The 13,235-nt window shown below is 33.9% G+C and overlaps 1 protein-coding gene across 16 annotated transcripts in view; it reads left to right on the plus strand.

Moving 5' to 3' along the window:
- Positions 1-13,235, plus strand: part of PCDH15 (protocadherin related 15) — a 1,828,063-nt gene that overhangs the window by 1,557,145 nt on the left and 257,683 nt on the right. For all 16 annotated transcript variants that reach the window (XM_025396095.1, XM_025396103.1, XM_025396104.1 and 13 more), the window contains one exon: positions 12,517-12,645. In XM_025396095.1, coding sequence (XP_025251880.1) covers positions 12,517-12,645 — 129 coding nt within the window. The remainder of the gene's footprint in view (positions 1-12,516; positions 12,646-13,235) is intronic.

Raw genomic sequence — 13,235 nt, forward strand, 5'->3', positions numbered from 1 at the left:
GCAAATGGAAAACAAAAAAAGGCAGGGGTTGCAATCCTAGTGTCTGCTAGAACAGACATTAAACCAAAAAAGATCAAAAGAGACAAAGAAGGCCATTACATAATGGTAAAGGGATCAATTCAACAAGAAAAGCTAACTATCCTAAATATATATGCACCCAATACAGGAGCACCCAGATTCATAAAGCAAGTCCTTAGAGACTTACAAAGAGACTTAAACTCCCACACAATAATAATGGGAGAATTTAACACCCCACTTTCAACATTAGACAGAACAGCGAGACAGAAAGTTAACAAGGATATCCAGGAATTAAACTCAGTTCTGCACCAAGCTGACCTAATAGACATCTATGGAACTCTCCACCCCAAATCAACAGAATATACATTCTTCTCAGCACCATATCACACTTATTCCAAAACTGACCACATAGTTGGAAGTAAAGCACTCCTCAGCAAATGTAAAAGAACATAAATTATAACAAAATATCTCCCAGACCACAGTACAATCAAACTAGAACTCAAGAATAAGAAACTCAATCAAAACCACTCAACTACACGGAAACTGAACAGCCCACTCCTGAATGACTACTGGGTACATAATAAAATGAAGGCAGAAATAAAGATGTTCTTTGAAACCAATGAGAACAAAGACACAACATACCAGAATCTCTGGGACACATTTAAAGCAGTGTGTAGAGGGAAATTTATAGCACTAAATGTCCACAAGAGAAAGCAGGAAAGATATAAAATTGATACCCTAACATCACAATTAAAAGACCTAGAGAAGCAAGAGCAAACACATTCAAAAGCTAGCAGAAGGCAAAAAATAACTAAGATCAGAGCAGAACTGAAGGAGATAGAGACACAAAAAACTCTTCAAAACATCAATGAATCCAGGAGCTAGATTTTCGAAAAGATCAACAAAATTGATAGACCACTAGCAAGACTAATAAAGAATAAAAAAGAGAGGAATCAAATAGACACAATAAAAAATGATAAAGGGAATATCATCAACGACCCAACAGAAATACAAACTACCATCAGATAATACTGTAAACACCTCTACACAAATAAACTAGAAAACCTGGAAGGAATCGATAAATTCCTGGGCACATAAATCTCCCAAGACTAAACTAGGAAGAAGTTGAATCCCTGAATAGACCAATAACAGGCTCTGAAACTGAGGCAATAATTAATAGCCTACCAACCAAAAAAAGTCCAGGATCAGATGGATTCACAATCGAATTCTACCAGAGGTAAAAGGAGTAGCTGGTACCATTCCTTTTGAAACTATTCCAATCAATAGAAAAGAGGGACTCCTCCCTAACTCATTTTATGAGGCCAACATCATCCTGATACCAAAGCCTGGTGGAGACACATCAAAAAAAGAGAATTTTAGACCAATATGCCTGATGAACATCAATGCAAAAATCCTCAATAAAATACTGGCAAACCAAATCCAGCAGCACATCAAGAAGCTTATCCACCATGGTTCAAGTGGGCTTCATCCCTGGGATGCAAGGCTGGTTCAACATACAAAAATCAATAAACATAATCCAGCATATAAACAGAAACAAGGACAAAAACCACATGATTGTGTCAATAGATGCAGAAAGAAAATTCAACAGCTCTTCATGCTAAAAACTCTCAATAAATTCAGTATTGATGGGATGTATCTCAAAATAATAAGAGCTATTTATGACAGACCCAATATCACACTGAATGGGCAAAAACTAGAAGCATTCCCCTTGAAAACTGGCACAAGACAAGGATGCCTTCTCTCACCAGTCCTATTCAACATAGTGATGGAAGTTCTGGACAGGGCAATCGGGCAGAAGAAAGAAATTAAGGGTATTCAATTAGGAAAAGAGGAAGTCAAATTGTCCCTGTTTGCAGATGACATGATTGTATGACGTGATTGTAACCCCATCATCTCAGCCCAAAATCTTCTTAAGCTGATAAGCAACTTCAGCAAAGTCTCTGGATAAAAAAATCAATGTGCAAAAATCACAAGCATTCTTTCAATAACATTCAATAACAGACAAACAGAGAGCCAAATCATGAGTGAACTGCCATTCACAATACCATCAAAGAGAATAAAATACCTAGGAATCCAACTTAAAGGGATGTGAAGGACCCCTTCAGGGAGAACTACCAACCACTGCTCAATGAAATAAAGGAAACACAAACAAATGGAAGAACATTCCATGCTCATAGATAGAAAGAATCAATATCGTGAAAATGATCATACTGCCCAGTGTAATTTATAGATTCAATGCCATCCCTATTAAGCTATCAATGACTTTCTTCACAGAATTGGAAAAAACTGATTAAGTTCATATGGAACCAAAAAAGACCCCACATTGCCAAGACAATCCTAAGGCAAAAGAACAAAGCTGGAGGCATTACGCTACCTGACTTCAAACTATACTACAAGGCTATAGTGACCAAAACAGCATGGTACTTGTACCAAAACAGAGATATAGACCAATGGAACAGAACAGAGCCCTCAGAAATAATACCACACATCTACAACTATCTGATCTTTGACAAACCTGAGAAAAACAAGAAATGGGGAAAGGATTCCCTATTTAATAAATGGTGCTGGGAAAACTGGCTAGCCACATGTAGAAAGCTGAAATTGGATCCCTTCCTTACACCTTATACAAAAACTAATTCAAGATGGATTAGAGACTTAAATGTTAGACCTAAAACCATAAAAACCCTAGAAGAAATCCTAGGCAATACCATTCAGGACATAGGCATGGGCAAGGACTTCATGTCTAAAATACCAAAAGCAATGGCAACAAAAGCCAAAATTGACAAATGGGATCTAATTAAACTAAAGAGCTTCTGCACAGCAAAAGAAACTACCATCAGAGTGAATAGGCAATCTATGGAATGGGAGAAAAATTTTGCAATCTACTCATTTGACAAAGGACTAATATCCAGAACCTACAAAGAACTCAAACAAATTTGCAAGAACAAAAGAAACAAAAGAAATCAAAAAATGGGCAAAAGATATGAACAGACACTTCTCCAAAAAAAAAAAAAAAAAAAAAAATTTGTGCAGCCAACAGACACATGAAAAAATGTTCATCATCACTAGCCATCAGAGAAATGCAAATCAAATCCAGAGTGAGATACCATCTCACACCAGTTAGAATGGCGATCATTAAAAATTCAGGAAGCAACAGGTACTGGAGAGGATGTGGAGAAATAGGAACACTTTTACACTGTTGGTGGGATTGTAAACTAGTTCAACTATTGTGGAAGACAGTGTGGCTATTCCTCAAAGATGTAGAACTGGAAATACCATTTGACCCAACCATCCCATTACTGGATATATACCCAAAGTATTATAAATCATGCTGGTATAAAGACATATGCACACATATGTTTATTGAAGCACTATTCACAATAGCAAAGACCTGGAACCAACCCAAATGTCCATCAATGACAGACTGGATTAAGAAAATATGGCACATATACACCACGGAATACTATGCAGCCATAAAAAAGAATGAGTTCATGTCCTTTGTAGGGAAATGGATGCAGCTGGAAACCATCATTCTCAGCAAACTATTGCAAGAACGGAAAACCAAACACCACATGTTCTCAGTCATAGGTGGGAATTAAACAATGAGAACACTTGGACACAGGAACGGGAACATCACACACTGGGGCCTGTTGTGGGGTGGGGGGAAGGGGGGAGGGATAGCATTAGGAGATATACCTAATATAAATGACAAGTTAATGGGTGCAGCACACCAACATGGCACACGTATACATATATAACAAACCTGCACGTTGTGCACTTGTACCCTAGAACATAAAGTACTAAAAAAAATAAATAAATAAAATAAACAGTTTCAGAGATTTGCTATACGGTATGTTGCTTATAGTTAGCAATACTGTACACTTAAAAGTTTGTCAAGAGGATAGATCTCGCACTGAGAACAGAACATAGTTGAATGACATATTAAAAGTGTTAAATAACAAAATAAATAAATAAAATTAGACAAATTGGAATTTCTGATTTTGTAAAGAGGTCAAAGACACAGAATATAAAAGCAACATAAAAATGGGAGAAAATATTTGCAAATCATATATATAAGTCATTAATATTCAACATATAGAGTTTTCTTTTTTTTTCCTTTTTTTTTTTTTTTTTTTTTGAGACGGAGTCTCGCTCTGTTGCCCAAGCTGGAGCGCAGTGTCAAGATCTCAGTTCACTGCAAGCTCCACCTCTTGGGTTCACACCATTCTCCTGCCTCAGCCTACCAAGTAGCTGGGACTACAGGCGCCCGCCACCATGCCAGGCTATATTTTTGTAATTTTAGTAGAGACGGGGTTTCACTGTGTTAGCCAGGATGGTCTCGATCTCCTGACCTCGTGATCAGCCCACCTCAGCCTTCCAAATGCTGGGATTACAGGCATGAGCCACCACGCCCAGCCCGATAATTTTTTAAAAATAACCTGATTCAAAATTATCAAAGGACTTGAATAGACACTTTTCCAAAGGAGATATATAAATGACCAGTAAACATACGAAAAAACACTTAGTATTACTAAATATTTGGAAATGCAAATCAAGGCCACAATGAGGTACCACCTCATACCCAGTAGATATTATAAAAACAAACAGAAAACAAAACAAACAAACAAAAAAAACAACGAAATAACATGTTGATGAGGATGTGGAAAAATTGGAACCCTTGTGCACTATTGGTGAGAACATAAAATGGTACAGCCACTGTGGAAAACAGTGGCGATTTCTCAAAAAATTAAAAATGGAATTACTATACGAGCCACCAATCACACTTTCAGTTATATATCCAAAAAATTGAAAGCAGAGTCTCAAAGAGATATTTGTATTCCCATGTTCATAGCAGCATTATTCACAATAGATAAGATATAAAAGCAACCCTGTTTTCCATGTTTATGTAGAATAATATATAAACAAAATGTGTTATATACATATAATGAAATATTGTTCAGCCTTAAGATGGAAGAAAGTACTGATATACACTATGTCACAGATAAATCTTAAGAACCTTATGCTAAGTGAGATGAGCCAGTCACAAAATGTTAAATTCCATATGATTCCACTTGTATTTTAGTACTTAGAATTGTCAAAATCACAGAGACTCGAAGTAGAATGATGGTTGCCAGAGGACAAAGAAAAGAGAAATGAGGAGTTATCGTTTAATGTTATAGAGCTTTTGTTTTGCTAGATTAAAAGAGTTTTAGAGATGGATAGTGATGATGGTTGCACAAGAATATGAATATACTTAATACCACAAAGTTTTACATTTAAAAATTAAGATAGTACAAACAAAGAAAAAAATCTAGAGGTGGACAGTGAAGGGATGGTGCAGGGACACGACAGTGTTGTTGAGGTTATCTGCTGGCTATTTTCTGCTTTGCCATTTTTATTGTCTACTTTCATTCCCATCTTCTGCAACTCTGGACGTCAATTCTCCATTCCAGACAAGCAAAGTACCAAGATGAATGCCAGAAGAGTCTGCACCCTCGCTTTATTTTAACAAAGAACCAAAGGTTTTCAGAAACTCCACCTAGCAGATTTCCTTTTAGATATTCTTATCTGTAAGTAGCAACACTGGGTTGAAAAATAGCTAGGAAGTAGGGCTTTTGGATTGCAGCTCTGTTAATCAACCAGTATCACAGTGAGAGATATAAATATGCGAACAGTGATCAGGATTTTTTTCATTTAAAATGTGAAGTTACTCTGTAGCCTAGATATTTCTGACCAGATTTCATGTGTTCAGTGATATTATTTTCCTCCTTGATTGATTCGATAGGTAACTTGATTCCATCATGGTTTGATTTCTGTAAAATGCTCTTGAATTACTGGATTGAATTACTCAGTTATGGCTTTCAAACTGAACACTTGTAATATGTTACAACTTCAGATTGCTAGGAAACTTAGCATCTTTGTTTTTGTCTTGAAGCAATGTTATTTCCTAAATTTCTTTGAAACATGGCAATATAAATGAGCAATTAACATTTAAAAGTTGAGCATTTAACTTCATAATCAAAAGAGGAAACTTTAACAAGAGCAAAAATATGTGCATGAGAAAATGTGTGAAGTTAAAGTAACTTTGAATTTCAAAATAGTTGATTTAATAAGATTTTATAACACAGTACATATGGTTATAGAATAGTAAAACTTTAAACATTTAAGTCATATATGTAAATCTTTATCATATATGCAATATGTAAAAATGTTTATGTATAAATAAATAGCTATATCTGTAGTTAGTATATATTACATATACTATAGTATTTAGTTATACTATATAAAAATACTTTCTGATATTTTTGAAAAAATATATATTTATATAAAAAACATGCACAATTGTATAAAATGTATATACATATATACACACATACATATATATAATCTTTGCACACTACACTCAGATGTGCACAGAGAAAAAAAAAAGCTTCTTTGTTTTTTATATCTGATGTAATCTTCCTACTTAGACAATAATGTATAAATGTGTGTTTGGACAGGTGTGGAGTAGGTGTAATATGGGTCACACTTAAGTTACTTAGAACAGTATTTCAACATTATCTGTTTAAGACAATGTAAATACTCACTAGCTAAGCTGCCAAGCAAACCTCTCCTCCCTGACTTCATTCTAAAATTGTGGTCTAGATGTAACATGTATTTACCAGTCCTTTATGCTAGTAGAATTGCTTCTGTCTCTCTGGACACGGCTCTCAGACATAGCTATATATTCCATGCCATAATCTATAAGATGGGGCCTCCCATGGAACCTATGGAAATTTTCTGGAGGCTTACATATTCCTGAAAACTACTGCGATTATTTCACCCAAATTTCTCTTACTTTCCCAGTCATCATTTCCCCTACTCCAAAATGTTTCTGCAGCTCCTCTTCATTTAAGGAGTGGTCCAAAGTGGCAGTGGGGGATGAGGAGGAGTACCTCTGCCTCCTGCCTTCATGTCTCTTCTGTGTCTCCCTTTCTCTTCCCCATGATTCATAATAGAAGGAATTTCCCTTTTCTCTGTCTTTCTCGAAGAAATTCTAGATTTTATATTCTTTCTTTTTTTCCTTCAGAGGGAAAGAAAGCCTCCTGGCTAATCTTTAATTTTAGGAAGGACCTCCACTCTACATCATGAATGAAACTCTACGATCTGAGTGAAGTTGGCTTGTCTCATAACTGTTGTAGCAACAAGATGACTTGCACTTAAGGATGAAAATGTTTTAAATTAATATTCTCTAAATACTATACCCATTATTGAATATATGTATTTGTCTTGTTTTATTGGCCTAAACAAAAAATGATTGAATTCTAAACTATAAATCCTCATTGTCCCATTGTTATTGAAAAGAATTTTAGATATAGTAGTGAAGATTTTTATTCAGACAAGAAAACCTTGTGTTCTATAAATAACATTTCTTGTACTTTCTTACAGATGGAAATTTTCAATATTCTTTCTAGCTCTTCTTTTTTCAGACATTTAAATAGAATAAGTTATAAGATAATTTATTACAGCATGTAATTGCACATTTGAAATTAAATTGCACATTTGAAATTAAACACTCATGTTTTTATTTAAGAAATAGATAAATGATAAGTGCTCCATAATTAAAGTGTTGCCTTATCTCTGATAGTTTTCTGCTTTCTTAATGAACAAATTGAAATATTCCTGATTGCTTTCTATACATAACATGAGTCTCTGCTCAGATAAATTCTAAGCATACATGTATCTTAAACCATGTATTGAATGTCATTGAATTTCAATCATCTAATGTAAATGTAATAGCACAAAACAAATGGCTATGCTATTAGATGCTCACAAAATATAAAGAAATCATTTTCTAGCCATGAAATGTTTAACAAATTTTGTGTCAGAAGGTGTAAAAATTAAATGATCAAAAAATAAATGAATTTTTTGTGATTAAATAAAAAAAACATACCTTCTCTTATCCTCTCTAGCATTAAAGCCAAATTGTTTATTAAATTCGTAATATTACACATTGCCCTTAAAAGTGTTCATTAAGTTGATTAACAAGAAAATGTATTAAAACTTTTTCATTAAATTATTGAGCAAAACACATTTCTGGTTTTCTTACATAGTTAAACATATGCTAATCAGAAAACCCAGTTATCTGACTTCCAGCTATTTACTCAGGAAATTAAAATTGTGTTATTTATCCATTGCTCAAAACTGTGTAATACAAGGCCCATTTACAAGGTCAAATTAACAGGACTTGGTGACTAATAAATTGCATGTATGAGATAAAATAACTTAGAAAATTAGTTGATTATTTTGACATGTCATTTCCTGAGATAGGAAATACTAGAAGAGAATAAATAAGATACTCTTAATGTATGTTCTCATGAATTTGAAGCATTGCATTGTGTATTAATAGATGAATTTACACTGCTTTCTTTAACTGTGGCTTTATAACTCACTGTTTTTATACTATTAGAAAAAATGAGCTGGATATTGTGGCTCAGGCGTATAACCCCAGCCAGCACTTTGAGAGGCCAAGGTGGGATTGAGATGAGGAGTTTGAGACCACCTAGGCAACATACTGAGACTTTGTCTCTACAAAAATAAAATAAAGAAATAAAAATTAGCTGGGCATAGTGGCGTGCACCAGTAGTCCCACCTACTTAGGAGACTGAGGTGGGAGAATCACTTGAGCCTAGGAGTTCAAAGCTGCAGTGAGCTATGATCGCACACTGCACTCCAGCCCGGGCAACAGAGTGAGATTTGTCTCAAAACAACAACAACAAAAATAAAAAAAATATGCTATATTAGTATCCTTCTTTCAGAGTTGTACTAGTTTGTACAAATAAATGTGTATTCAAATTACAACAGTAGGCTGGGTCCGATGGCTCACGCCTGTAATCTCAGCACTTTGGGAGGCCAAGGCGGACAGATTGTTTGAGGTCAGGAGTTCAAGATCAGACTGGCCATCATAGTGAAACTCCGTCTGTACTAAAAATACAAAAATTAGCCAGGCATGGTGGCACATGTCTGTAATCTCAGCTACTCAGGAGGCTGAGGCAGGGGAATTGTTTAAACCTGGGAGGCGGAGGTCGCAGTGAGCAGAGATCATGCCACTGCACTCCGGCCTGAGTGACAGAGTGAGACCTTGTCTCAAAAAAAAAAAAAAAATTACAACAAAGATATCTACTTGCATTTGAGACATATATTTTGAAAATTCTTCTATGATATTAGACAAAATAAAATCTAAGACACATTTAAATTAAATAATGAACATGAAAGTGATCAATTATAGTTTTTAGTACTAACATGCAAGTATTTCCAGCTAGTGCTATAATAAGTTAATACAGATTTTAAGAAAATATTCAGTGAGCAAACTCCTTTGATAGAAAATAGGTAACTTTTTGTTTATTAGGTTTATTAGTTTGAAATCTTTTTAATTTAATTGGCATTATATATATTCATATTTAAAATTAATTGTTGCAAACATGTGTTACCTGACATATTGTCCTAATAATTAATTAAAGTGATCTGTTTACATTTACTAATTTTTAAGCTTGAAAAGTCTTTCCTTAATAAGACATAAACATTCTCCATGGCATAGATCCATATCGAAGCATATTGTTGCCATCCTTCTGAACCAATCGAGAAAAAATAAATAATTATGATTTACAGCTAGCTAATTTATAAATATTTCCATAGGTTAAGAACAATAGTCAATAGAACAAATGGATAGCCCTGAAATCCTCATTTTTACATAAGTATTTCTGAAGCAAGTGGTATTTAGAAAAGTTTAAGAAATATATAAACTGGAAATTATTCTATTTATAGTTGTGACTATGTTTTCGTGAGACATAGATTTTTTTTCATTTCATATAAAATTCAGTAAGAAATGAAGAAAATGCCTGCATAGTCCACAAATATCATCCCCTATTAGCACAAAATTATGGAATTGTTATTTGACTTCTTAGTTTACTTAGCAATCCAGTTGTATTCTTCATTATCCACTTAAGAGTCACAGTCTTAAACTGAGGATACAGAATAGTCTGAAAACATGAATAGAAATTTTAAAGAATAGGATGAGGAAAAACACTGGATTGATAAGTAAAGACAGTTAGGCTGGTACAAAAGGAGTCAGGAAATTTGAAGAAAAGCCAGCAAACTCCAGGGTCGCCATTCTTAGATTTTGGCTCCAGGCTGTAAATTTAAATGTCTTGTTAACCCTCAGGCAAACTGGGAACTACTGCCACTGTAAAAAACACATCTTCTTTACTGCTTTCAATTCTAAGGCAAATTTTAAAGAAACAACATTTGTTAAAATACTTTTTGTCATAAAAGCATGGTAGCATTTTGGGAGAACATTGGAAAACATATAAAAGTCACAAGACGAAAATGAAATGATCTGGATTCCATCTAGTCAAGTAGCACTTGAATTTCTTTAAACATACTTACATATGTCAACACACATGTGTATGTTTGTGTGAATGCATCTTTTAAATTAAATAATTTTAAGAAAATGTAACACAGATAATAATGCGCAAACTATAATTCTACAGCTTAATGAATTTTTACATAGTGAACACACCTATATAACCACTATTCATAACAAAAAACAGAAATTAATCAGCATTCCAGAAGCTCAGTTTTGTGATCATTTCTGTTGCTATTCTATCTTCTTCTTCAAAGTGATCTGTATTCTAATTTTTATCACCATGTAGGGATTATGCCTGTTTTTGAAGTTTATATAAATAGAATCATATAGTATGTATTATTTTATGTCCTAGAAACTTAGGTTCATGAAATTAATCTATGTGATTACTTATAGCAGTAGTTTGTACATTCTCAGTACTTCATATGATTCCATTTCATATATAAAACACAATCTGTATAACCATCTACTATCGATGGACATTTGGGTTGTTTCCAGATTTTGACTATATAATGCTTTTCTGACCATCTTTGTACGTGTCTTTAAATAAAAATTTTATTTAACTTTAAATACAAAAATATGTGTGAATCACATATGAATAGAAGCATAAATTTTCAAAGGGTAAGCCAATACACAGATAAAGAAATAAGCCATCACTAACACCCAAGAATTCCCTGGTATGCATGGTAATTTTGTAATGACTACTGAATACTGCGCATGAAAAAAATTATACAGGCTTGGGATGAAGTTACATTACTAAAAAGAATATTTGCTTTTGCTTCTGTTAAAATAGGGGCAGATCACCTTAATCCAATCAGAGTTTCAATATTGGGTTTACATTTGTGTGAGGTCTGGTCTTTTTCCCAAGCACCATAACTCGCATGGTATAGAACTTCCATGACCCCAACAGAAAGCATTGGGTAGTTACCAAGATCCGTCCTGTAGCAGCTACAAAAAAAAAAAAAAAAAAAAAAAAAAAAAAATTCACTTGACCCCTTAGCCCCATGACTGCTGCAAAACCTCTTCAGCTTCACTCAAGTCACTTCTTAATGCTCAGCATTTTAGCCTCTCACTACAAAGCACTTACTAATTAATGGAAATTGCATTTGTTTTAAACAGAAGGTGGATAATTCTCTCATGACAGTATCACCTTGCTTTTTCCTCCTCCTTTTTATTTATAGTTACTAAATATTTAATACCATAGCATACCAGGTTTCTTACTTTCCAGGTTAATATTCTTTCTCTCTGTACCTTTGCTCTCAGCCTTCTGTGATCAGCCCCACACTGTGACAGAGTTAGGTAGAGGTTCTGTGCTGTACTCAGGCTTTGATTAGAGAGAGCAGTTTCCAGCTTGAGTCACGCATGATGATAGTCATTGATTGTGAAGAAGTCATTGACCTACATAATGTTGACTGCAGCAGGCCAGGGATTTAACTTTTAACTAGGTAGCACACACTATTGGTCGATTTACCTGCACATCATTTCCATAACGTGTATGCTTGTAAGATAATCATTTCATGCCTAGTACATGATACTCAAACTCTTGGTTTAAATGTACACCTAGAGAATTATTAAGGTAGCATTTTCCGATAGCATGAGCTTTCCAGAAAATGCCCATTTGATGTACCATGCTATTTTATAAAGTACTGTTTTTTTAAAAAAAACAGTAAAAAAAAAAAATACAAGCAGCAAAAACTACAGAAATGGCACATTTCAGAGATAAAGCAGTGTATGTGTGTATAAACAAAAGCTTGCCACCCATAAAATGTGAACAAGATAAAGGTAAAACCGTTTTCTGAAAGTAAGCCTCCAGGAAATACTTGACATTTCCAAAAAGATGTTTGCCCTTTAATATCATCATTTGCTTTTCCCGTCTGTTTTTTTGAAGTCGAAAGCTTCTTTGCAAGCTTCTTTTAGTTTTTTAGTTTTATTTATTTATTTTTTATTTTTTGGAAAGCTAAGGATTAGAAAGAAAAATGAGATGCTTTTCAGATAGACAAATGCCAAGATGACTACTTAAATGAATTCTAAGTAAAAATAGCTCTTCTCACATTTAATGCTTGTTTTTCTTTAAGACCTCAACTGCCACAGTAAACGTGGTGGTGACAGATGTCAATGACAATGCTCCAGTGTTTGATCCTTATCTGCCAAGAAATTTATCTGTGGTGGAGGAAGAAGCCAATGCCTTTGTGGGTCAAGTAAAAGTAAGTGGAATATTTATGTAGATCTTATATGTATTTTTTTCAAAGAGCGTAAGTTTGTTTTTTCAAAGAGCGTAAGTTTATTACATTTAAATTCTGAAAAGAAACTCAGCTAATGTAATCTGTTAAATGACTGTGCTGGATATTCTTCAATACTTTAAAAAATGAATAATATCTTATATATTTTAATTAACTTTCAAGGATACCGATTTACATTTTATAATTATTGTGTAATTTAAACATTGATTAATATGATCATATGCTAATTTAATACATATTTCTGAATCAAAACATTTTACAGAAGCATGTAATTAAGTATACTACTGGGTAAGGATGTGGACATTTAGACCTCAAAAAATACAAAAAATACATATATTTAGATTTGAACTCATTTCATTATGTAAATATTATCTTTAGAGTCTACCGTGTGTGTCTAATATTTTGCACAACCCCCTTTTCCAGCACTCAGAAGGTTTACTCTTTGTATGTTCTTCTAAGTGCTTCTGGGACCTACCTGGACATATTAGCCGGTTTCTGTGGTTCATTTGATGAATAATTCCTTTATTGTTAAAGTAGAGACAGTACTTCCTCAT

Source organism: Theropithecus gelada, chromosome 9 (genome assembly GCF_003255815.1).
Source record: "Theropithecus gelada isolate Dixy chromosome 9, Tgel_1.0, whole genome shotgun sequence".
Lineage (NCBI taxonomy): Eukaryota > Metazoa > Chordata > Mammalia > Primates > Cercopithecidae > Theropithecus > Theropithecus gelada.